This window comes from Python bivittatus, unplaced genomic scaffold (genome assembly GCF_059951505.1).
Source record: "Python bivittatus isolate LINGU-HERP-01145 unplaced genomic scaffold, Pbiv_v1 ctg000610_np1212, whole genome shotgun sequence".
Lineage (NCBI taxonomy): Eukaryota > Metazoa > Chordata > Lepidosauria > Squamata > Pythonidae > Python > Python bivittatus.
In genome coordinates this window covers 45,497,414-45,523,919 of record NW_028277088.1, presented here as the reverse complement: position 1 = coordinate 45,523,919, position 26,506 = coordinate 45,497,414, and the positions used below count along the sequence as shown (strand labels likewise).

The window sequence follows — 26,506 nt, the reverse complement described above, 5'->3', positions numbered from 1 at the left end:
ACTCATACAAAGGTTTCATAGCAGATGTGCCTAGCCCAAGCAGCCCCTATCTGCAAGGACCTCCCTTGAAAATCGATGGTTAAGATATCAATAAAAACTACTTCTTTGCTTCTCATTTAAGTGTGACTATAATGTTTGAATGTCTCAAACTAAGTAGGTATCTTCTTGTATAGCACAAAGCATTCTAAATTCTCTCTTGTTTGTTAAGTGTGTAGAAGAGAGTGAGAGAACCATTTAGGGCATATTCTATGCAATTAATACCTGTTGTCCATTGAGTGGTACACTGTCCAGAGGGTTTCCCATCCCTGGGTTAATACATCTTATTTTGCAGAATAAGCCTCATGGAATGTATACTCTATGTCGTATGTTCTGAGGATACGTCAGGCTAGATGAGTCATTCCAAAAATATGGACTGACCAATAATGGAATGAAAAGCAGTCAGCTTTCCTACAATAGAATCTGGGTACTGGTAATGTGGCTGATTCTAGGCATGATGCTGGATGTTATGTAACTAAATTGCACAAACAAGTGTTAAGTTTCTGGTTTCTTAATTAATTTCTTATTAATCTCCTATTATAGGAGATCTACTTCAATAAATGTTTAGAGAAGTGATTAGTTTTCTATTGATTGATTGATTGATTATGTGCCATCAAGTTGTTTTTGACTCCTAGCAACCACGTAGATAGATTTCCTCCGTGACAATCTATCCGTAACCTGTTCTTTCAAGTCTCCTAGTTGTGCACTCATTGCCACCATAACTGAGTCCATCCACCTTGCTGCTGGTCATCCTCTTCTTCTGTTTCCTTCCACCTTCCCCAGTATTAGAGCCTTTTCCAGAAAGCTGGGTCTTTGCATAATGTGTCTGAAGTAGGATAGTTTGAGCCTGATCATTTGTGCCTCAAGTGAGAACTCTGGGTTGATTTGTTCGATGATGTTTAGGGCAGTGATTAGTTTTCTATAGCTCTCCATAAAATCTGACAAACAATTGTTAACTTCAAATCTTCAGACTTCTCCATTTTATTTATTTATTTAGGTTTAGATGATACCCAAATCCAGACATCTCTGGGTGGCTTACAGTTAAAATGGGGGGGGGACCCTAACAAGGGGGGAAAAAGCCCCTCACTAGACTAGAACAGAAGTGAACAAACCATGGTTTGCTCAGGCCCATTATATAGCTCAAGAACTCTTCAAGTTTGCACCACTGCAATTTAATGGTAAAATAACAGTTTTCAGCTGAAGTCCCCAAACGGATAGGTTTCACCCATTTTTTTGTTGTTGTTAGATTTAAAACCATGAACCTTATCCTCTCAATAGATGCAAACTTGGCCCTATATACCAGGGCAGCTATTATTACTTCCTGGCTGAAAAAAAAAAGCCCATCCATAATCAACCAACTGTATTAGCAACCAAGAAGCTGCCTTCTCCCCATCAATTTATTTAACATACAATTCTGGGTTCAAAAGTAGTAAGCCATGGTCTGTTTTAACTATCTTGTCTAACAAGTCAAAGTGGCCTGGTTCAAACATCACAATAAGTGAAATACAAATGACATGTTTTAGTGCAATGTGTGAACCTAGCTTATGCTAAATAGGGAAATATAAAGGGGCTTCTATTTGAATCTGATGGACAGACTGGTTAACACTGGCAGGGCAAGCTGGGAGTGGAGAAATCTCAAAATATAATACTTTTATTAGAAGGTTTATTTATTTCTCAATCACATCATGAACATCAAACATTTCCTTTATGTTCTAAAAACTGCTTTGTTTCTGGCTCAGCCCAACCAAAATCCTGCACAATTTATGCAATGCATCCAGATAGAATATTAGCTACTGAATCTCATATTTTTTCTCCTATTAAAGCAGTTTAAAAGGCAAAAGCTAACAAATGAGTCACAGAAATATGGGGCAAGGCTGATTACATACATACTAGTGCATGTACTTCGACATTCCTCACCTTTTCCTTGACATCATCCATTAAGGCCAGCAAGAAAGTGTATAGATTCCCCAGGAAAAGCGCAAAGATACGTCCCAGTTGCCATTTCAGTCCAATGCGAGGATGGTATTCCTCTAAGGCTGCGATAGTTTCAAACAGCGGAGGGCAAAACATTCCAAGTAACGACATAACAATTTCAACCTGCAAAAGCAGGAAAAGAGCACTTTTGTCAGGATGGGGAGAGCTAAGCACACCCCTGCTGCTGACTGAGGATCTTGGAAACTTTTCACTTAAAGAGGACTATCACAGGGCTAGCAGGGAGCAAAGATTAAATAAAGGATGGGAGGTCTGCAGGGTATGGTCAAAAAAATCGGGATGATGGCCAAAGTGGTATGATCGAAGCTCTGCCTGTAGTATTAGGAACTTCGATCACACCATTGCAGCCATCACCTTGACTTTCTTGACCAGACCCTGCAGACACCCCTGTGGAAAAGTGAAAGTGGGCTCTATTGTTGCCTCCATCAGCTGTCCTGCAACATGTGCTCCCAAATTCTGTCCTTGCTGAAAAAATGAAGACCAGAATGAGAATGAGCTTAATATTGTCTTATTAAAACAATAAGAGCTTCACTTTCATTGCCCCATCCCATAAAAAACAGTATGAACAGCTGCTTAAATTCCAAAATTTACAATCTACAATGTACAAAATCTACAAAATTAAAGAAGTTTTACTGCTTTCCTAAGTGATAGCAAAATAGGTGCAATCAGAACATCTGGAGCAAACTATTCCAAGGGGTGCTATAATCACTCTGGGACCCCGCATCTCTCTTAGAGGGTGGATCCTGAAGCGTCCCCTCCTAGATCACATGCACAGACAGGCAGATTCAATTGGAAGGAGATGATCCTGAAGGTACTTGTAAAAGCTAAAAGTAATAGAAGTACAATGCAGGAAAAGATGACTTTGGTAAGTCTGAAGCAGGCAGCAGAAGCAATGTTTGTTAATGCCAGTACTATATAAATGTTTAAAAACATTGTTGTCTTACTTCATTTCTTTCATACCAGCCAATGTTTTGCATTTTTGAAAAGGTCTGGGACCGTTTTACAACAAAATAAATGAGGTAGCCACTTCCGCATAAACAACATATAATAAGGACGTTGGCCAGAACCCTCAAAAATCTTCTTAGATGGATATTTTCATCTTTGTTGCTTTCTTGCTCATCCACAATTGATTCCTTAGATGTAAGAAACAATGGGAATAATTATTCAGAATGTAGCCCTATGCAAATATTATAGGAAGTAAGTCACACTATGTTCAGGCTTACAAATTTTCAGGATGTGTATGTAGGATTGCAGCTCATTGCATATGAAGAAAACACACATTCATTTGCAAAACGAATACAATTGTGATTTCTCAACAAAGAATGCTCTATTTCATAGGCTATATAAGGAATAAAAATGTAATATATTATGTATCAACTGGATGATAATACTTTTTATAATTATTTGAAAAATATAGCTAGCCTTTGTAATATGTTGCTGCTTTCTTGTTTCATGCTTATAATGCAGATGAATATTGTCATTTGTAGTGATATACAAAAGCAAACTTCAATTATTTTGATTATAAATGAACAAAGTAAAATGAAGATTGCTGGATCTGGTACTTATACTCACTTATATGTATGAAAGGGATGATAAGGATGAACTTAGTGTAATTGTTTTCTCCTAAGATCCAAACTACTCGGTTTCTAGGTTTTATTGATTTTACAAGGATGCTGTTCCACAGGGAAGGTGCTGTCACTGAGAAGGCATGATTCCAAAGTCCAACAAGGTGACATTACTTAATAGAAGGGACCTGGAGCATGCCCTCTCTACTAAATCTGGTGGGGTGGGCAGAAACAATAGGAGAAAGGTGGTCCTGAAAGTAGCCTGGCCCTATGCCATGGAGGTCTTTATAGGTGATGATCAGCACATTGACTCAGAAGCCTACTTGGGAGCTAGCGCAGCTAGCAAAGCAGCAGTGTTACATGGGCATAACAAGAAAAGCCAAAAAATGCCCAAGCTGCTGCATTCTGGACCAGCAGTAGCTTCTGAATGCTCTTCAATGGCAGCCCCCTGTAGAACATGTTACAGTAATCCATACTGGAGGTGACTAAAGCAGGAGTGACCATGAGCAAGGCCTCCTGGTCCAGGAATGGGTACAACTGGTACACAAGGGGAATCTATGCAAAAGCCACCCTTCACCACAGCTGTCACCTGCTCTTTGAGCAGGAACCAAGAGTCCAGGAAGACCCCCAAATTGTGTACCAACTCTGACTTGGGAAGTGCACCTCCATGCAAAGTTAAAGATGGAAAATCCCTGGAACCAGGAGCCTTAAAACGCACAGCAACTTCATTATAGTATAGGCTGTCTGTGTTTGATGTGATTATTGAACTGAAAAATTCTGAACTTTTTTTTTTAAAAAACAAGCAACATGAGATGCTTGTAATGTGTCACATGGGACCTCAACATTGACTATACAGAGCTATACTCTGTATAGTATACTATACATATTGTGGATATAATACTATATATATTGTCAACCAAATCTCCCAATGAAGAAACTGATCACCCAAACAGCTACAATATTAAGAAAAACCTGTGAGTCTTTTGATAAAATGCTGGATAGGAGGATTCACTTGTTATGTACAATGTGTATATTTTCCCCCTTGACATTTTGCCAAAGGTATAATGCAACAGAGATGTTTGCATCTTGCCTGGAGGCTACCTTGAAGCTAGTTGTGATGGATGCAAACTTGTTGTCTGCTGTCTCTGGATTGCCTATAAGGTAGTCCCAGCTAGTGAACATTTTCCAGCTAAAAATGAAGTTCTCATCATCTCCATCGCCTGTGTCTTCATGGGCATTCCGGGCCATCCTGCAGATGAAATAATATGTATACTGTTTAGCCACCAGATGTCTCTCTTATGTACACACAGATTTCTTGCTGCAGCTTCTGTGCTGTCTCTAAAATAAGCATCGCATTCTAGAACTGCTAAGAGAAACAGTGGTGTTGCATAGGCACTCCCAGTGCAAATCTCTTTATATGCATGTCTTTAAATACCTGCTTTAAACATCTGGGAAAGATGATTGTGAAACAAAACATTTATTACTAAGCAGAAATGTGTAGAGTGGTGTCAAAGAAGGGAATAAAAATAGATTTTAGATCAGGTATGTGTCTATATTGTTGTTACTATTAAAAATAATAATCATGAATCATGAAATGGTACAGAGAAAGAGCAAAAAAGCCCAATAAAATCCCTGCTTAACAAACTGTGCACAAGTTTGGCACAATTGGCTTTTGAAGGGAAACTCACTTTATCAAACGATTGCAGACAAATTCCATACCCACTTAGGTGATCACTTTGTGAAATAGAAGACAAAGCATTATCTGATGTATTTATTATACATGACTCTATTGAATCTACTGCTTTGGGCTGCCTCCAGATATGGAAATTACCTTATTTAAATGCTACTGTTAAAACTCCATAAATTAGTATGTCCACTTTAAAATCTTCATCATGAATTAGGGACACACTAAATAAATACATTTTAAAAAGTACTTCACTCAGGCTATTCTGGCAGACCTTGGAATAAATGCCATACTAACATACTATGAACTCTCAGATTAAGCTGGCATTCTCTAATTTCTTGGATTTTATGATTAAAATAGAATAAATGGGCAGTTTCAGGTTTGGTGCATGTGCACTATATCTTTTGGGATAGTGAAATAAAGTTATTGATGGCAAAGGAAGGTCAATATCCTGGAGGTGTGCAACTTTGTCTGTTTCCTTTTTTTCAGCTTGAAAGAGATATGGTTGCTATAGTAGTTCAAGGGAAGAATATATAATGTAGAGCTATATAAAAAACAAGTAGAACTTACGATCTTATTACAACCATCAGGCTATAGCCATACACACCGATGACACCAACCATGAAATATGCCATTGGTAGCCTGTACTTTAACCAACCAATTGTCCTTTGATTGTTGTAGTAGCCATAGAAAATGGCTGAATATTTAATATAGCCCTGAAAGGAGGAAGAGAATAGATCAGATGCCCATTGCTATACATTTAAAATCTAAGTGTATTCCATAATGAGTGGTAGATACAAAGCTAATCGGGGACAACCTGGACTGATTCTAAAACCCTGGTTCTTGAAGTCGGTCTAGTACATTCTATATGTGTATCATTTTAGCATAATCAATGTATTTATTTGAAAATCCCTAAATTCAATATGCTTTACTTTCTAGTATTTGGATTTGGGATTATTAGAGGTAGATTCAGGGCCATTTTAATTGCAACTTTCAAATAATCAGTAGGCATTAGATGTCAGATAACATGTTTTCCAAGAAATAGTTTTCCCAAATTCTGTTGTCAAAGCTATGTCATGAAAGCGCTGTCTCTGCTTTTCAGAACAATATGGGAAGAGCCTGTCTCCTTCAATATTCCAATCCTTCTGCACCCTCTTCCATGCTCACAATCATTTTAGTGTATTTTCCATTGCAGTGTTGATCTGCTGTTCTTGCACTATCATGCAGCAAATGCAAAAATAAAAAATACAATAAAAGCATCCTCATTTTTATTAAGCTAAGACTCAGAATCTATTGTATGTATTATTGGGAGAGTTGAAAGCAAAAGGCATGATAGGAAAGTCAAACACAAAAGAGTTCTTTTTTGGTATTCATTAAAAAGATTATTATCGGCTTGGGGGTCTTACCATGTCTTACCCTTTATTTCTCGGGCTTTTTCCAGTGCAAACATAAAAACAAAATTATAGCCTCCAGAACATTCTGTCAAAATGAGTGACTTCAGCTAAAATGAAACCTGTTCTTTTCCTCTGTCATCTTGTTATGTAACCCATTTACTGGAAAAATATTATCTGAGTTGAAGTCTATCTCATCCAAGCTTTCTGAAGCTAGGCATGCTGGGATCAACATTACTGACTATTCATCTTTTTCATTCTTAAATCTAACCTTAGTAGGATATATACTGTATGAAATATATTGTACTACCTTTAATACATCTGCAGATAGGCTAACTCTGTGAACCTGCATGGGGATACCATGGGATAGGGATCACTATTAAATGTTAATATTTAATCTATTTAGTCTCATGATTTCTATAAGCAATTCTTAGGACTGGATTCACACCTATGTGTTCATCAGTTCTGAGGCATTTAATTCACCACTTGATGTATATCACAACAATGAATGACTCATTTCTTCACAACTGAGTGACATAGGTCTAGTCTATCTGCCTTAGGCAGATGATTTTGTGTACATTTAAAAGCCTATTTGTCTTTTTATTGTCAGAAAGAGAAAAGGATGGCTGTGTGATGTTCTTCTTCAGGAGCTTCCAGACTAAAGACTTATTTGCCTGGTTGGTTGTCCCTATCACCAGAATGGGAAAGCAACCAGTTTTTGAGGGCAGAAATGGATGAGGTCAGCCTTTATTCACTGCCCTCCCATTACAAATTTGACTTCCTGGTGTGTTTTCCTGTGCAGTTTGAAAATAGTCTTTTTCCTCTATGTCACATTGAGTGCTGTTGTTAGTTTTGGCTGGAGCACTTTATTTCTTTATAGGTAAACCAGCAGATCATTAGCTACTTTACAGAGGAAAGGCACCTCTTCAATGGAATCAGTGCTTATCATTATTTCTAATATATTTTAACCTCCTTTTTACTGTGACTGCTGTAATAGCACAGTTAGTACAACTCCTGCTTTGTAAATCAAAAATTGCTGGTTTAAAACTCACCAGGAACATTTCTTTAATTTTTTTTTCTTTCCAAGCTTCCTACAACTTCTCCCTGTGCTTTTTTAAAAAAATAAGTGCAGTTTCACTGTTTCACATTTTTTTCTAGTCACTGAACCTTCTATCTCACTGCTCTATACTTTGTCGTCTTGTTATGTAACCCATTTGTTGGAAAAAATATTATCTGAGTTGAAGTCTATCAATACTCTATTTATTTCCACATCAAAGAAATTCCAAATCACATGATCCAAATTCACAGAAGCAGTAATTGTATCATACATTTATTGAAGAAGCAACATAATCTGCTTTTCTGTTCCAAACAACATTCCTCTAACAAAGGAGAATGAAAACTGAGCCTGGCTTTATGTCATTGTCCATTTCTATGGTACTTTGATTTCTTATTTTATACATATAGTTCATGTAGATACAATATATTATGTAACAATACTGGTTTCAGTAGGAGACCAACAATAGAAATTTAATTTGTTATGCTTAAATTTAATCTTTTTTGCTTGGCCCATTCCCTTTGTGAGAAAAGACTGAAGAACTAAGATTAAACAAAAATGCAAGAAGTACCTACCTCAAAATCCCAAAGAACAGAGAAATCCATAGCACTGGGTTGTTCAGCCCTGGGTACAATTTTTCTAGGTATACTTCCATATGGCACACCCATTAAAACCTACAACAAAATTATTTTTAATGCTATGTGAAGCACTTCAAATATATCTGATTTCTCACCCATTAATAACAGAATAAAACTTAAAGTGGTGAAAAGCAGAAGTGGTGAAAAGGATTGGAAAATATTCATTTATATTCCAGTAACAAAAAAGGGCATTGCTAAAGAATGCTCAAACAACCATACAATTGCACTTATATCACATGCAAGTAAGAATTTGTAATATAGACCTCAACTGCCAGATGGACAAGCTGGATTCAGAAGAGGCAGAGGCATCTGCGATCATACTGCTAACCATCCAGTTGATAACGGAAAAAGCTCAGGAGTTGCAAAAACACATCTACTGTTGCCTTATTGATTATTCAGATGATTCTACTTTTAACTATGTAGATCACAACAAAGTACATTCTACTTAAGTGCATAGGTGTATTTGAGCTGTTTCATCTTCTGTTGAAGAATTTGCATGATGACCCAGGGAGCAACAGTTAGATTGGAATATGGAATAACTGAATGGTTAAAAATTGGAAAAAGTGAATGCCAAGATTGTATACTATCATCTTATTTAAACTATATGCAAAATATATTGTGAAAAATGCTAGATTAGTAGAAATTGGAATTAAAATTGACAGGGAAAAATATCAACCTCAGATAAGCTGATGATACCACTTTGATGACTAGAAGTAAGAAAAACTTAAGGAATCTCTTGCTAGAAGTGAAGGAAGAGAGTACAAAAACTGGTCTGCTGTTCCACAATAAACTAAACTGTTTCCAATTATAACAGATGGGTGTGAACGTTGGGCCATTAGAACAGGCTAATGAAGAAAAATTGATGTCTTTGAATTGTGGTGATGAAAAAAAATGTTGAGAATATCTTGAATTGCAAGAAAAACAAAGGATTCAATACTAAATCAAATAAAACCAATCTGCTTATAATAATAAAGCTAAAGCTCAGATATGTTGGATACATAATGAAAAGTCAAGAGTCATTGGAGAAGACCCTGATGCTGGGAAAAATTAAAGGCAATAAAAAAGAGGTTGACAGAAGATACTACCAGTGATGACACAAACATGAGCTTACAAAAACTCAAAGAAGCAGTTATGAACAGACAATTATGGTGCAATAATGACTATTCACAGAGGAAACTGAACAACAGAGAATACAGCAACTTGCTTACCTCCTGGTAAAATGTGAAACTGTGGAACAACTGGGATGAATTATGTGAAAGAGGTGAATTAAAAAGCAAATATATCTTAATCTACACGGGAATGTATTTGTATTGAATTCTAGTTCTATTGGCTTTAATAAATGTTTCCTAAAATACACATCTATTGAACTCCTTTATGGCTGATCCTTTGATGATTAAGATTTGAAATAAGATAGCTTTAGGACTGGGTGTGCTTGTTGCTACCCAGTTTTTCCATCTTTGTTTCTTCTTTTATTGCTGTTGTTTTACTGTTTTATAGTTTTCATGTTTTTTTGTGATCTGCCTGGAGTCATTGAGTTGGGCAGTGTACAAACTGAATAAGATACTAAAAACAAATAAATAATTACTTGACTCTAGAGCAATTGAGAAGAAAATTATGACCTGTATTCTGAGAAATTCTAAAAATCCTTTCTGTTTTAAGGACTTAGTTTGTAAATAATCAAATTATATCTGAAACATAATATTAGCAAAAGTGTTGTTATATTAGATATGGTAGATGGTCCAAAAGGAATAAAATTAGGAAGGACAACAATTGGAAGCTAAATTTTTAAAAGAAATAGAATTCTTGCCCACCTATTAGAATAGGTAATACTGAATGATTATACTTTTTTAAAAATCTGTTTTTCTCCCTTTACAGTATACTCTCATTATAGATTGTTATACTGATATACTTTCTTACATGGTTTCTGTCTGTCCTGTTTTTCATTATTAGAAATCAAATACTGATAGTAAGAATGTTCACAAATATCCACAGGTTTAAACTGCCCCAATTTCACTTTAAGGAGCATATTTCATAAGCAGCAATGTGGATTTCTTTTATTTTGGGCAGATGGAAAAGCTCTTGTTGCCGTAAACTTCATGGGTTATTTCCTTTTGAATGCACTAAAAGCATTGTGTTTATTTCTCTATGTGGTATTCAAACCTCTGTGAAAAATGAAGATCAAGGTGGGGAAATTATTAAAGCTTGGAGAGAGCTTTTGTAATATATAATCCCAAAGTTTATGCCATAATCATTGTACCTATATATGCGCACACAGGTATGTGTGAGAGAAAATGAATGTAAGGATTGAGAAGAAAGAAACAGGCAAATGATAGGCACAGAAGGACAAAGGATGGAGCTCACTATGGTTTGTGTGTGTGTGTGTGTCTGTGTGTGTGTGTGTCTCATTAAAAAAAGCTGAGACATGTGGGAGCAAAAGAGCTGCCAAAGGTATTCTATCTGCTGGCATATTCAGCAACATGAAAGAAAGAGAGAGAGAGAGAGAGAGAGAGAAACACATTGAGACTATCTATCTATCTATCTATCTATCTATCTATCTATCTATCTATCTATCTATCTATCTATCTATCTATCTACCAGCTTTGAACATCTGGTCTGGTCCATCCAGGAGATGACCAGCAGGAGCAGAAGTTCACAATGACAGGGCATCATCAAGTAGCCAAAAGCCACTGTGGATCCAGTTTGCATTCAAGCGGTGCAGCCTGGCTCTCAGAAGGCAATCCCATGCAAAAAAAAAGCCAGCAAACCCACTCTCTCATGTCAAAATACTGATGATATTAACTAGTTTGGTCATGAAATATTTGCAGGAAGCAAACCAAGCTCAGCAAACACCAAGAACCCAACAGAGATATGACATTGTTGTCCGTGGCATATCAAAATCAAGTAATGTAATTGGTGGAAAGTATTAATGATTTATATATTTAATTCATATATAAGAAATGGACCTCAAAAAATTAGCTTTTAGGGTTTACACATACGTAGGCATCACATACACTTCTTTAGATAGGAATGAGGAGGCAGGGATGGTAGACTTGACATTTGGAGAGAAGAGGTAATGATACTGTAGATCACCTTTCACAATCTGGTGTTCTCTATATATCTTGGACTTCAGCCCTTATGTTGCCCAGGTATCATGGTGTACAGTGTTTGGAGATTATGGGAACTGAAGATCAGTAAGTTTGAAAGATTCTATGCTTTGGAAGACAATAGTAGGCTGCAATTCTGGTTCAATATGGGCTGTTTCATGTTATGTGCTGTATTGTCTAGCCATATCGGGGCATATTTGGAGAAACCAGACTCTGGTAAAGATGGCCTAGATAACATTTCACTTAACTTGCAATATGAACATTCTCCAGTTGGGGGTAAAGGTGATTTGACCAAGGGAATGTGATCCAGTACTTTGGGAGAAAATGTTGTTGTGAAAGGACCCATTCTCCCATTTTGTTTATACAAATCATTTCATAATTTCATGGATCCTTCAGCACTTTCACCTGGGAGTAAGTTAGGTGGGTTTCTGTTTAAATATGCATAGAATTGAATAATTCATCTGATTCCCCTTCCTCTCTCAATCCTCCCTCCTCTCTACATAGGACATTTTTTAAACCTTTGGCTCTGATTTTCAGTAAAGCATAAGTTTGTACTGTTTTGCAAAATGTTTATTTTGATATATGCACACACACACACATGAAATGCTGTTGCCTCTTCCCACAGTCTCTGAGCTAGGATAGTATGTAGTTCCCCTAACTACTGTGTCATTATATAACATACCTGATTCTATTTTTTTCCTCAGCAGGCTCATCTTTTAAAACTTGGGGGGGGGGTGTTTCTTTTTTAAACTTTACTTTGTACATTAGACCTTATAAACCACCCACAGGCATTGGCAAGTAGGCAACCTTAGCAATTGATTAAATAAAAGTAACTAATATGGTAAAGAAATGATATTCCTCCCAATAATTTAGGTTTAAAATTAGAGTTGCATGGAATGATAAATGTATTGTGATTTTATATATATAATGTCAAGAAACTTTCTTGCTACCAATACCAATATTATAACTACACTTCTTAAATTTAAAAAATGCTGCTAATGGTGACTTCCAATAAATGGGAATGGTGGCCAATCTGATACTCCCTCAAAACTATTGTGCTTCATCATCCATAGCCAAAAGTAAAATGGCTGGAAAAGTCTCATTAATCTAGGATGCCTCTAAATTAGAAGGTCTATATCAGGACATATAACCTAAAGTCTCCTGTTTTCAAACCAATATATTATGAGCATTATTATTTACATACTTACTTCTGGAATTATAACTAGTCCAAATATTAAGCCAAACAGAACCAGGTTTAGGCCATACATCCATCGCAGAAATATGAAATAAGAGGCCACTGAAGAACCAAAATGACCTTAAATAATAAAAAAGCTTCCATTAGAAAAATGCTTAACTGAAACTGAATTGTCCAGATAACAGAATGGATTTGTGATGAGCTATCAATCTAAATCTAACTGAGTGTCTAGTCTGAGGCATTCAGTTTTTCTTTCTTCCAAAATTCTTTTAGAAGAGGAGGAAGAAGTGAATGCCTGAAATTGCAGCTGGTCCAATCACATTTATAATTTCCTCCAAGCCAGCTTCAATTTTCTCACTGCCCAAAACAGTGCTTGTCATCTTCTATAATGGCCCCCTTCATCCTATCCCAAATATCTAGGATGTTCAGTTGAGGGTAAGACTATGTCAGTTGTTTGAGGTAGGCCAGCTCAGGAAACAGATTCTGCAAGACTATTGGAACTCTATTTTATCATTGTAGGGCATCAAAGCACTATCGTGAAATCATATCAGAATTTCCCTCTGTCCCCTCTTGTCCCATGCAGAATCAAGGCAGGGTTATTTTGAGTTTCTTTCTCACAGTCCCACCTTTTCCAGGACTGAGATGTCATTTACTATGTCTTTTATCCCCTAACAGTTCTTGCATTCTTTCACCCACATTATCTGTGCCTTCCTCCACAGATGAGTTCCAAAAAGATTTCCATTGTGTTTTTTTAAAAATGGTTTCTAAGATTGGCATGCTAAGCAGATTCCAAGAAATTGGTGTGCAGAAATGTAATTTTCATTCCTTACTGGAAGATTTTAATTCCCTTCCCCATCGCTATCCCCAAATACATCTGTTTTCTTGCACTGCATTTTAGTAAGGCTGAGGAATCCTTCAAAAGAGATACTCTGGAATATGTAGGAGCATGTATGAATGAATGGAATCAGCAGACATTTGCAGATGTAAAAGCATCAGAGAGCAACTTGAGAAGGGTTTTGGTTATCCCCAAAGAACAAAGAAAAACTAAAATGACTTAAAAAAATTAAATGCTATGTCTTACAGGTTTACAAAGGTCCTACAATTGCCCCCAATTGTATGGATAGGCAAGGAAATGAGTACTGTACTTGCCTACATCAGTCTATCCACTCTATACATCTAATGAAGTGAGCAGCACCTTATGATAGCTTATACCTTTTAATGAAATGTATTAGTTGGAAAAGGTGATTTTTAAAGTTGAGGAAATTCTGCAGATACTGTAGTGAAATGACAACACAGTCATAGTGAGAAAACAGGCTATTTGTATGAATGTAGCCATAATTTTGCAGCTCAGTTTCCAAGTGAATATTAGCATTTCCTTTTCACATAGTGTGAGAGGTCAAGGCTGAAAATGATGATATTGATGATATTGATGCCTTAAAGATGGTGATGGTTATCTTCAGTTTAATGAAGTGTTTTACTGGTATACTGATTTGAGAATAATAGTTGAAAACCAGTTTATACATTAATGAAAAAGCACTGTTTTTGTGTTGTGACATTCAGAATAATATTTAGACATGTAGATTAAGTAGACAAATGTTAACTTACTTTCAACTTCTTTTATCTTCATTTCCCAAGGTATACATTGTGTCTTAAAATTGTCAAAATCTCTCTTGAACTTGACCCATTTCTGAAAATAAACGTAGGAAAAGGTGCTGTTGTTCTAGGCTACGGCAAATAAAGAAAGGCCTGGGAAATACTTTATGGTTTAAATGCTAGTGTCTTGAAAACTGAAGATGAGCTGGCCTAAATCTGATGCATTTCAGTTAAACGCCACACGGTCCTCCTGATTGGTGAGTGGGAGGAAAGGGTTTCTGTCTGTCTTTCCAACAATACAATTTAAAAATGAACTTGACAGGAATGATAATTCAGCAGTTATGCAAGATTTTGTTATTTTTCTGTTCCCGGGGAGGGGAGAGATTTTTTGAGGATTCTATATCTCAGGTGGAAAAAAATGTAGCAAACCTTTGTTAATTGGCCTCTTGTCTTGTGAAAGCAGAAAAACACCATTTGCTCTGCTGTTCTAGGCAGCAAACCTTGAGTCACCCTTGTTCAGACTGAGAAGAGGCTAAATACTACAAAGGAATCCTCATCCATACTGATCTCTGCAAATAATATTTCAAATTGTTACCTTCTCCTTCAACTTCTGAGAACTCAAGAGAGTCCATAGCTTGACGGTCTGTCAGAGCTTAAGTGTGTAAAATAATTTAAGACATCCAAGGTTCCAATATTCAAAGGTGGGATCTACTCCCTGACTTGGTAAAATGTTCTGTGCATTATAAGTAATATTTAGTAGTAGTAATAATAATAGTAATATTAATAATAATACTTTAGCAGTGAATACATCAGAAGACTGAAGAAGAACTTAAGGTCCAAAGTCAGTGGCGGAAATACCATTAAGGTGATTAACACCTGGGCAATTCCAGTCATTAGATACACAGCTGGAATAGTGGACTGGACTCAAACTGAACTAGAAGCCCTGGATAGGAAGACCATAAAAATAATGACATTGAATCATGCCCTTCAACCACCCAGAGACGTTGACAGACTCTACTTACCAAGGAACATAGGTGGATGTGGAATGTTGCAAGTAAACCAGACAGTTGAAGAAGAAAAAAGGGCATTGCAAGAATACCTGAAGGACAGTGAAGAAGATGCAAGCTAGTAAAGGCTTACTGAATACCCAAGAGACCAAGCTGGCCTATAAGAAAGACCAAATGAAGAATAGAAAAGAGACATGGCAAGGCAAAGTATTACATGGCCAGTACATAAAAAAGAAAGCTAGCAGGCAAAGCAGATAACAACAAGACCTGGCAATGGCTAAGAGCAGGAAAGTTGAAGAGAGATAGAGGGGCTAATTCTGGTTGCACAAGACCAAGCCTTAAGAACAAATGCATACAAAACCAGAATCAAGAAGACAGTAACAGACAGCAAATACCGTCTCTGCCAAGAAGCTGAAGAACCAGTGGATCACTTAATCAAAGTAGCAACAGTGTTGCATTGGAATAACTGCAAGGAATACCATTTGCCTGCAAGCAAGAACTGGTGGGACCACAAAACAGACAAAGTAATAGAAAATGGAGAGGCTAAAGTGCTCTGGGACTTTAGAATTCCAACAGACAAACATCTGCCACACAACACCCCAGACTTAACAATTGTTGGTAAGAAAGACAAAAAAATCTGGATAGTAGACATTGCAATACCTGGAGACAGTGGAATAGAAGAGAAAGAACTGGAGAAAATCACAAAATATAAAGACCTGCAAGTAGAAGTAGAACAACTGTGGCAAAAGAAAGCAAAGATAGTATCAATAGTGATAGGTGCCTTAGGTGCAATTCCAAAACATCTTGAGCACCATTTGAACACCACCGTCATTGATAAAATCACCATCAGTCAATTGCAAAAGGCAGCTTTACTTGGAACAGCTTACATCCTGCAATGATATCTTTAATATTATTAAACAGCAAGATCTGCCTATCCCAGGTCCTTGGGAAGGACTCGATAGGTGGATAAAAATGCCAAATCCAGTCTAAACATCTGGCTGACTATGCAACCAACCTTAATAACAATAATCAGCAATAATAAAGGAGGCAAGTTAGGCTCAAGTAGGCTAGTTCTATTATTATTGTGTTATAGATGGACAAGGAATGGTCTAAGCTTCCTTTAAGGCCAGCCCAAAAGTTGGCACCGTAAGATTTGCACCAGGTCCTTACCCTACCAACAGGGGATGAATTCTTCGTTTTCAGTGGCTGGACTTGGCTTTGAAAGTAGATTTAGAGGTTCTTCTGCATGAACCCAAACTCTCTCTCTAACAGCACAATCGTTGCAGTGAGGATGTAATTATCTTTCTAGAAGGCTGTCATTGTCTTGTTGAAATGGTACGTTCCCCCAGCATTTTGATTATACAATGTTATTGCTGATACTGGGAAGAAAACGGCTTTCACCTTACCTCCAATTTATGTGTCTATTGTGATTAGGAGCATAGAGGACCAAAGCAGGTATTACTTAATGTCTGTTATTCAGCTTGTAAAAAGTAATATAATTTCCTCCTTTCCCTTATGTCAGGACTATGAAATGATTTTCAGAAATATTCAAAAGTTTTTAAAAGACTGTTTTCTAACAGTACTCACTCCTTTTAAAAAAGGATCTATAACAAGGCAAGTTAGTTTTCAGATTTACCACCTGCCAAACATTGAGTTTTGGGTTCTCAAACTCACATTAGTGTTTTCATTTTTAATATAAGTTGTACAGACTTCTAAATTCCAATAGTAAAAGCACTTTACAAACTATGCCAATACAATAAGTATGGGGAAAAAATTGCTTACCCAAAATTCTTACATCACTTACCTTTGTCAACATCATCTTATATGCATACAACTTTTTTCCTTTTCCTTTTCCCAAAGCACCTTCAATTTTTTCTACAAAATCTTGAGCCTCCCTAAGTTAAAAATTTAAAAAAGGTTATATTTAACTATTTTGACATGATGTAATGTAATATAATATATCTGCCCATCAGAGACAGTTGGTCAAAATGACTTTTAACACTTACTCTTGCATTAATCACAAATATAGTATAAATATAAAAGGCCCTGTGGTTGAACTCACAAGGCTAACTCTGTTTCATGGTCTAACATGTAGAAATATGAAGTAACAATGCAGTACAATTATCTGAGATTCCTCCTGTCTACATTATAAACTGATTTAATTTCTTCCATTTAATAAGACAGCTTACTAGGATCTGTTGTAACATTGTCAGTGAATAACTGTTTGAATTCAGGATAATCACTCACTTATAGCCAGGTTGCCTTCTCCAAGTCTCTCCTGGTTAGTTCAACAGGCAAAATGCACATTTAGAAGTTCAATGAGCTCCAGTAATGAATGGTATGTTTTCATTACAGGCACTGTAGTTTTGTCCAAGAGGGACAGATCACTGTAAAATCATAATTCCATTTCATGAGGAAGTTCTAGTAGGTCACAGATTGAAAAACTGTGGCATTTGTGCTGTAGGTAGATATACTGCAATATGGGGAAAATCTAACTTCCTTTGCAGCATTTTCTTTATCCTTTAGTATCCAAACCCTGGACTTGCTTTCTTTAGAGCAGCAATCATTTTGTTTTGTCTTTTTATGGCAAAGCTCGAGCAACATTTTGCATTATCTAATCAGTATGAAGTAGCATATGTGAAACTGCTTTATACTGAGTCAATTAATTCTTCCAGCCCTGTACTGTTTACTCCACATGGCACCAACCCTCTGAGGCAGATGATTTCCCATCATTTTCAGCCTGGTGAAAAGACAGGAATTAAAGCTGAATTTTTTCCATTCAGCTTCCCTGTTGCTTATGAGAAAGTGCTATTATTTCAGGCATATTAAGTCATTCTCTTAGATAAACATGGCAGCTCTTTTCTTCAGATCAGTAATCAATGTAATATGTTTTGTCTAACAGCTCACAAGCATTAACACTTGAAAGTGCTGAAAAAAATAATCCCTTGATTCCTATAGAAAAAAGCACCAACAATCAAAAAAGGCAAAGAATGACAACATTCTGACTATTCAGGTTCATATTTTTAATTAATACACAAATTGAGCCAAGAGTTGTCATCTGTTTTCCAGTTATACAGATCAATAACAAATCTTTCTTTTAAGCCAACCCATGGAGCAAAAGGGTTAGGGTGCTCAAGACGTTTACCCAACAGCTGCAGAATATAATCTTTATGGAATGTGAATGGAATGGCAACATAAATGATGCCTATGTACATACAAGTGTGTGAACAATAATCACCAAGAAACTTTACCTCAGCACAGTTAATTTCTTTGCCATGCGCCAGGGTTTGTTTCGTATGATAGATATCAGTTTTTTCTTTTCTTCCACCTGTTCCTTTAGCTTGGTCAGTTCTTCTTCAGAGAGAGATTCATCATCGGAAGAGTTTGGTGTAGAAGAAGAAGAACTAGGAGTAAAAACACAAAATCAGACCAAATCCAAATGCACACTATTATATATATTTATATTTATATTTCAGATTTAGTCTGAAATATAAATATATCTCACTCAGTGAGTGACTCTGGGTGGTTTACAGTAAAAACAAAAATAAATACTGGTTAAAATACTGATTAAAATACAATAAACTAATGCTAATTAATAAATAATATCTTCCAAGGTAATTGATGGTGACAGTTGTTAACCTGTGGGAGAGTCTTATATATATTACTGTACTACACTACACTACACTACACTACACTATACTACACTTATAATAATTCTTGAAAATCTTGTATGAAATTACATTATATATTCTCAACTTATCGTATGCAGCTGTTGTATTTAAAAAAAAACCAAGGATTTTAAAGTAGTATTTGCTGGCATTTGCCATTTTTAAACCTCCATTTGATGTCAAATTTGTTTGTTTATTTAGTCATACAATTATATGCTGTTCTAGTCAAAGGTATAGATGTAGATATTAAACGGTTGTGGATGGTTAGCTTATGTGTTAGATGTCTATAATTTATCCAACAGTTAAGTAAATTGGATGCAAAAAAGATTAAAGTTGCAGGGAGAAGGGACCTTAGAAGAAGTAGCATATGCTGGTAGGGGGAGCCCTAGCTATTCCCCTGAAGAGCTAAAGTTTCATCAGCATGGACAATTTTAGGAACCAGAATAGATATTGGCAATTGAAAGAAACTAAAGACTTCCACCCATAGGACTTATTGGGGTTGGGGAGATAATTTGGGTTGGCGCAGTAACATTTGGAATGGCAGAGGATATAATAATATACTTCCCACCAGCAAGCAGGGGAAATTGCTGGAGACCAATCAGTTCTTGGAAGGGGATGACCAGACCTGATGCAGAAGTCTTCACTTTGCCATTTTTTTCCACATTTGCATGTTGGTCTTTCTATCTACCATTTCCTGCTATACTTAGGTTAATTTTTTTTTTTAAAAAAAACTGATCCTTGTTATAACTTTCTGGAAGGCATTTGTGGGATAGGTCTGGATCCAGGCCTTGGGAGCACAGGTGAGTTTGTAAATTAGCAAATAAAAGAGCTTGTCCTATGCAGAACAATGGGGGTGTGATCAAAATGGCAGCATGAGTAAGAAGTTGGAGGGCTTGAAGATGACAGGAGAGATAGAAGATGGACTGCTCAGCAGGAGGTAAGCTGGGCACCCATGGATTGTAGATCCAGACCTTATGCTGTACTGAATTATTTAAAAGACTATAACCAAGAAAGTGGTGACCAGTAGCTTCCCTTCATTTCAATAACTATATCATGCCTGTTTGTACTTAGGATTCCTGTATCCCTCTCCCTCCTGCACCCCTTGAGTGCCAGTCACTGACACTGCTGATACAAATGCTCACCATCACACACTACTAGCCACACAAATTGAATTTCACAGGATATGATTTGGAACAAAATGGTTGAAAATATCAGTTTCTGATACTTCTGCAAAAAGGATATCTTGTCCTGGATCTGGACAATTCTTGGGCAACAGGTCCCAATCCTGTTCTTCTGGTTCTGCACAGTATGATGGGCCATAACATGGGCAGACATCAGCAGCTCAACTACTACATAGACCTGAAGAGTATTCTCAGACAACATGCTTCAAATATATAAGCTGTCTGGTAGCGACTTTTTCTCACTATCAAATTTTATAAAAGAGCATAAGCTTTTGTGAGTTTCAGCTCATTTCATAAGATGCAGTGAAATGACTAGACTGATTAGGATTTAATTGGGATAAGGTATGGGGAAGAAGGGGAAGACTGGTGGTTATGCAGGTGAAGATTACATGTGAGACAAAGAACAAATACCTTATCAATTAACTGTTGTAATGTGTTAAAAATCCATTGTGTTTGTTAAGACCTGCAGAGATACATAGTTTGAAACATTTTGATGTATGTGAATTCAGCAGTTTCTCACTTGGCCACCATAGACTGACATAGCTCTCTTCCTATAATGCCTACAGATGCATAAGGTAATTGATTGTTCTAGCCCAGTGATGGTCATGAGAGAGAATGCTGGTCAGCATGCAGAAATGGGCCTCCTTGAAACAGCAAGGTCCAGCACTTTCAAGTTACTCTTAACCATTATGAATTTCTGAGATTAAAGCTGTGTTAATGTCTTTCCATGAGGATTTGATGCAGTCTAGAACTCCACAAATTGCTTCCAGTTCCAGAGATCTATTTCTGGAAAACCACAAACTATCCTGAGAACCCTCAGATGACCTATTTGGTTTAAGCCAGATTACTCAAACACATAGTAACATAATTACATGTCTTTCTTTGAGTCTCATTGCACAATACTTGTAAGCCACCTAGAGTCACTTATACAGTGAGATAGGTGGCATGTAAATTTGATTAATAAAATAAAAATAAATAAATAATACATTTTTATGGCAGTATCAGAAGCCAGTAATTTGCCAAGATTCAGTGAAATGAATACATTGTTTTCCCCATTGTATAAGATGTACTCTTATACAAAATACCTAACTATTTAGAACAAACTTGTGGCTTTTGATCTTGGGAGTGGTGAAAATGTCATACCTTTCACCTGTATTTTTCTTTTTTTTCTTGTCCTTTCCTTTTGCTTTCTTGTTTTCAATCTCTTTTTGCTTTTTGTCTTTCTTTTTCTTCCCTTTTGTTGTTTCCTCCTCCTCGTTTTCTTTGTCGTCATTGTCTGTTTTCTGATTTTTCTTTTTATTTGGTTTCTTCCTCCTGGATACTTCTTCTACCTCTTCATTTTCATCATCAGTATCTTTGTCATTACTCTGTTTTCTCTTTAATTTGGTAATTTCCTTTATATTCTTTTTTTGAACTACTTTTTCCTCCTCCTCTTCTTCATATTCATAATCTGTATTTTAAAAAAGTGTTTGATTTAAATAAAACTGAAGAGTTACACCGTGGTTATTGAGAATTTTATCTTTCATTAGGCAAAAGCAGACATTTCCTAAATGTAAAAGCCCCTCTAAAGACTATAAACTTCTCAGAATCAGTCCTAGTATTGCAAATCCAGACTTAATGTTACTTAGAAGAGACTTATTGAAATCAGTGGGATTTAAATTACTCATGTAAGTCTGAATCCATCTCCCTTTTTTGTGTAATTCATCAGTATACTAGTAAGACTTAGGCACTGATAGTAACTATGGGAGTGGCATCCTGAAATATATTAGTGATATAGTTGCTATATTAGGAAAGAATAACATTTTATCTTGCTTTTTAAAATGCAAGAAAGTAGCTGGAAGTTAAAAATATAATGGGCTATTATATTGTAAAAATGTATAAATTTTCCTACAAAATTGCACTGCAGCTCTGTTCTTATGCTTCTCTTACCTATATCAATTTAACAATTCACAAGCTGAAAGATTAAAGTTAAGGCTACAATATATGAACTGCAAAAATACAGATGACCATTTGATGGTAGCAAAGAGATACCAAAACCCAAACTTTTTGATTCTATCTTATGGTTGGTCAGATTTTTGCAGCCCAGATCTGGTAGCCCTATTTAAGTTCACTGTAAGGAAAAACTTCTAAATATAAGAGAAGTCCATTGGTATCACCCACTCTTAGGGAGCTGTCAAATTTCCTTGACCAGTGGCATTCAAGCAAAAACTGTTCAAGAGATGTAATAATTTTATGTTTCAGGAGCCCTGCTTGTAATCTGGATGGTTAAACTGAAAGATTAATCAAACTAGTGATTTTGTAAATTAAGATTGGCTTTGCCTCAGTCCTTAACAAAATTTACAGGCAAAAGTTGACTTCTATGGAAAGGCCAGATTTGTTTTTATTCAAGTGCTCCTAAGACTGACAGTCACTCAACAACGCTTAGATGATTGCCAGTAGATCTCAATTTATATGCACTGCACGCAGTTCTCAGAAAAATAAATTCTTTAACACACTCTTTCAAAAGACAGCAGCTATTCATCTTTTATTTACCTTCACTTTCTGTGTCGCTCTCCACTTGTCCATCAATCTCCATCCCAACTGCAAAGCAAAAGCAAACACCACTAATCACATTTATTGTCATCATCTTAACATACAGAAGATTACTCTTAGGAGAAAAAGCAGCTTTTTCTTGTCATGAATTTGGCCTGATCTGAATTTTAAAATGTATGTTCTGTTTTTGACTCCTCTGATATTTCCAACAGTGTGCAAGTTAATTAAGGTTCTCTGTGTAGTGATATCAAATAGACTTTGTTTGGAAATTGAACATGAAATCAATGCCAATTTATTTTTTTCTAAGATGCTAAATACAAGATATACTGACTTGCTAAATACTGGTGAATCATACAAACCATCTTCCATAATGATCTGTAATTCACATTTCTTCTTTACCATGATGGATATTCCTTTAAAAAAAAAAACAACGGCTTCAGATATTGGTTTTATCCACACTGCTTATAGCTATCTATGCCTTTTCTCACACTGCCTTCTTTAGCTTCTTATTGGTATGCATAAAGCAAGTCTGTCTATGAATCTGCAACTACTGGTTCCCTCCAATATTATTCTTGAATTACACAGTTGCTTCAGCTCCCAGGCTACAGGCGTAAGGGTGATTCATGGTATCAATTCAATCCAATCCAGCCACTTTCAGCTCTGATCTGTTTTCAACACAGAAAGCACCTGTTGGCATTGCATTGCATTGCATTATTTAAACATGAAGGAAAGCCCTTTGGAGAGAAAGTAGATAAAGATACACACAGTTTCAATTGTGGCTATATGGCTATCTCATTCTTTGAAAAAACATTAGTCTAATTTTTTACATGGCTTTTGTAGGGGAGGGTATGGGGGTATTTTAGAAAGGTTGTCACTGATATTTTTCATTTCCCTTCATCAGTTTAGGCAGCTTCCCCAACATGGTGGTCTTTAGATGTACTGGGACATCAACTCTCAAAATTCCCAACCAGGGTGGCCATGCTGATTGGGAATTCCTCTTAGACTTCTGAAAGGCACCAGATGAAAGAACAGTGGGTTTCAGGTGGGGTGGTGGTGTAGTATCAACAGTGTCAAAATAGCAGGTGTGATTGACAGTTGAAGCCTTGCCCTTTTTTAACATGTTGTGTCCATTGTATACAAGTAAAAAGCTTTAGTTTCCCTGCAAGTTTCAGGGTATGTATATCTACCTCCTATATACAATTAAAAAGATAATTCATATAAATGTTAAACAAACAAGGAGCCAGAACACAACCTTAATTTATTCCCTTAGCTGTTATGATTGGGTTAAAGACCTTATGAATTGGGCAGTTCTACTCAGAGCAGGACAGGTCTGGTTCTTCTCCTGTTCAAATGATGTCCTGCTTCAGTTCTTCCATAGGCAAATTGCTGTTCCTGATGTGACTAATCATTTGGAGTCTCATTTCTTAAGAAGCAAACATTTAATTTTTTAGGTTTTCTATTTAGCATATGGGGGTTAGTTTTCCTAGAAGGATAAAATGGCTTGCATACTTTATTTTTTCTTCAGAGTAATGGAGTAAAAAATGAAATAGGCTGGTTTAGTGTTTTTCTTTTGGTTGTTGGTTTTGCTTTATTTGCCTCTGCTTCCTGAGCTTGCGGCATGGAAGATATAAATTAGTAATGTGCTACTGTGAACCTAAACAATTACTTATGTAAATGCCAGACTAGCGCAGAGACATGAACAATTCATAGAGCTCTAGCAATGCATCTGGGTGAGTCAGATTGTGATGGTGGCTGTTTGGGGGACAGCCACTTCCCAATTTGTCTTATTGCTCAAAAAACAAGCAGGCAAATAAACCTCCAGACATAAGAGCTTTCTCATATATTTTGTTTTTAGTTTTTAAATCTATTTAGCTATGTTATCAAATAAAGTGTAACTAAATACTGGAAACAAACACACCAGGCTGCTTAATATTTAACCAGATAGGATTGCCTTTCTTTCTTCATTTTTGGTTAACGCAGGGCTTTACCTAATTAATCCTTGGGTTACATTGATTCATCCTGCATCTCATCTATCAGTAATCCTTGCTTGAGAAAGGTCCCAATGCCAATATTTGATTCTTGTCAGTATTAATTCCTCAATAAGAGTATTAGGCTTTCATTATTGATGGTGGTATTCTACGTCAATTGATGCAGTTGAATAACAATTTGGAAAGAACCAGCCCTACTTCTGATTGTCCAGTATTTGGCTTATATTTCAGTAGCGGCATTAGGAAATGTTATGATCAAGAAATGGCTGTTGATTACCTCAAAGTTCATCTACCAGTGCAAGCAAAGCTGTCTCAGTACTATGACCAACCTGAATGGGGTTTAGGTAATCTGCTTCCTCTAGGATCCTCTGGAGCTGTAGGGCAACCACCTTCTTAACAACTTTCCCCCAAAAGGGAAGATTAGAGATTGAATGAAAGCTAGCCATTGAGGGTTTTTTGCAACTCTGTCGCTAAGCGGCATGGTCATTAAGTGCACTGTCATGTGACCGCACTGGCTTATGACGTCAGTTATGGCTGTGGTTATTAAGCGAATCACACGGGTGTAAAGCACAATGTCACATGACCACAACTTGCAATTTCCTGCCTTCTTCCCCATTGACTTTGCTTGTTGCAAAGCTGGCTGTGAAGGTCATAAATGGTGATCACATGACCATGGGACGCTGCGACCATCGTAAATGCGTGCCGGTTGTCAAGTGCCCAAATTGTGATCATGTGACTGTGGGGACACTGCAATGGCCAGAATTTCGAGGACTGGTCATAAGTCACACTTTTCAATGCCATCATAGCTTTGAATGATTGCTGAACGGATGGTCTTGAAATTAGGACTACCCATAGTTCCAAAATGGTTTCTACATTCTATTAAATTTTATATCAGATTTGAAGTATATTGGAAGAAGAAGAATGGAGCTCAGCACTGAGAAGGAGAGAAGATTTAATGAATGATTGTCAGATTCCAAATTGCAGGGAAAGTGGAATATTACATATAGACAAAAGTAAGTACTGTATAGAGAATTGAATTCCTGGCACAAATGACACAATTGGTTGCTAGTTTTATAGGCTTGATAATGATTGACTATTATTTTGACAGTTCCTAGAAAAGCTTACTTTTTTTCAGGAACTGGTCATGTGTGGTAGCGAGGGAGAGTTTCTAAAATAGCCAATTACTCAAGCGGATAGACTTTTAATGGGATGGAATCTTATAAATGGTTTGTGGATTAGTGCAGGAAGGAATGCCTTCCAGCCAAAGGTATTCAATTAAGAAATGGAAAACACGGGCAGCAAAGTCTTTCTGTCTGGTTAATCCCATTAACGAGGGAATTGAATTAATTTAATTCAGAATGCATATCACATGTTTAGATCTTTTAAGTTGCAGTTGAATCAATTACATGCATTTTGAAACAAATGGAACAAATGTATTGGGAATAGGAAGAAAAATCTGGGAAATTCTTGGTTTCTTGTCTGAAACATTTGTAACAAAATAAAATAATGCTGTTGATAAGGACTCCTAGAGGACAATCAAAAGTGATTATAATGAAATTAATTAATTTATCAGTGGTTGAATTGTATAAAAATTTATTTTCTGTACATGCTAATATAGCTGGTGAGCAGGCAGATGCTTTTAAAATGGAATAAATCTTCCAGAAATCTTAGATATGCAATCAAAAGATGTAGTTACATCCTTAATGTTACAGGGAATTTATATTGCTACTAATATGTTGAAATCTGGAAAATCCTCCAGGTCAGAGGGAGTAACTAAAGTGCTACAAAACCAATTTAAGAACATAGCTCCTATACTTTTGGAGATATTTTGAGCATCGTATGATGGTAGTTTTATACTATGAAGTTTATGTTACTGCA

General features: G+C 36.4%; 1 protein-coding gene across 1 annotated transcript in view; it reads right to left on the bottom strand.

Moving 5' to 3' along the window:
- Nucleotides 1-23,042, bottom strand: part of LOC103066848 (transmembrane channel-like protein 2) — a 36,876-nt gene extending 13,834 nt beyond the window's left edge. The window contains exons 1-12 of the mRNA XM_025169462.2: nt 23,000-23,042; nt 22,641-22,688; nt 21,252-21,558; nt 18,511-18,663; nt 17,064-17,154; nt 14,265-14,346; nt 12,673-12,779; nt 8,298-8,396; nt 5,848-5,993; nt 4,695-4,842; nt 2,973-3,161; nt 1,954-2,133 (exon numbers count right to left, since the gene is read on the bottom strand). Of these exons, the coding sequence (XP_025025230.2) occupies nt 1,954-2,133; nt 2,973-3,161; nt 4,695-4,842; nt 5,848-5,993; nt 8,298-8,396; nt 12,673-12,779; nt 14,265-14,346; nt 17,064-17,154; nt 18,511-18,663; nt 21,252-21,558; nt 22,641-22,688; nt 23,000-23,042 (1,593 nt within the window). The remainder of the gene's footprint in view (nt 1-1,953; nt 2,134-2,972; nt 3,162-4,694; nt 4,843-5,847; nt 5,994-8,297; nt 8,397-12,672; nt 12,780-14,264; nt 14,347-17,063; nt 17,155-18,510; nt 18,664-21,251; nt 21,559-22,640; nt 22,689-22,999) is intronic.
- Between the last annotated feature and the right edge of the window lie 3,464 nt (nt 23,043-26,506).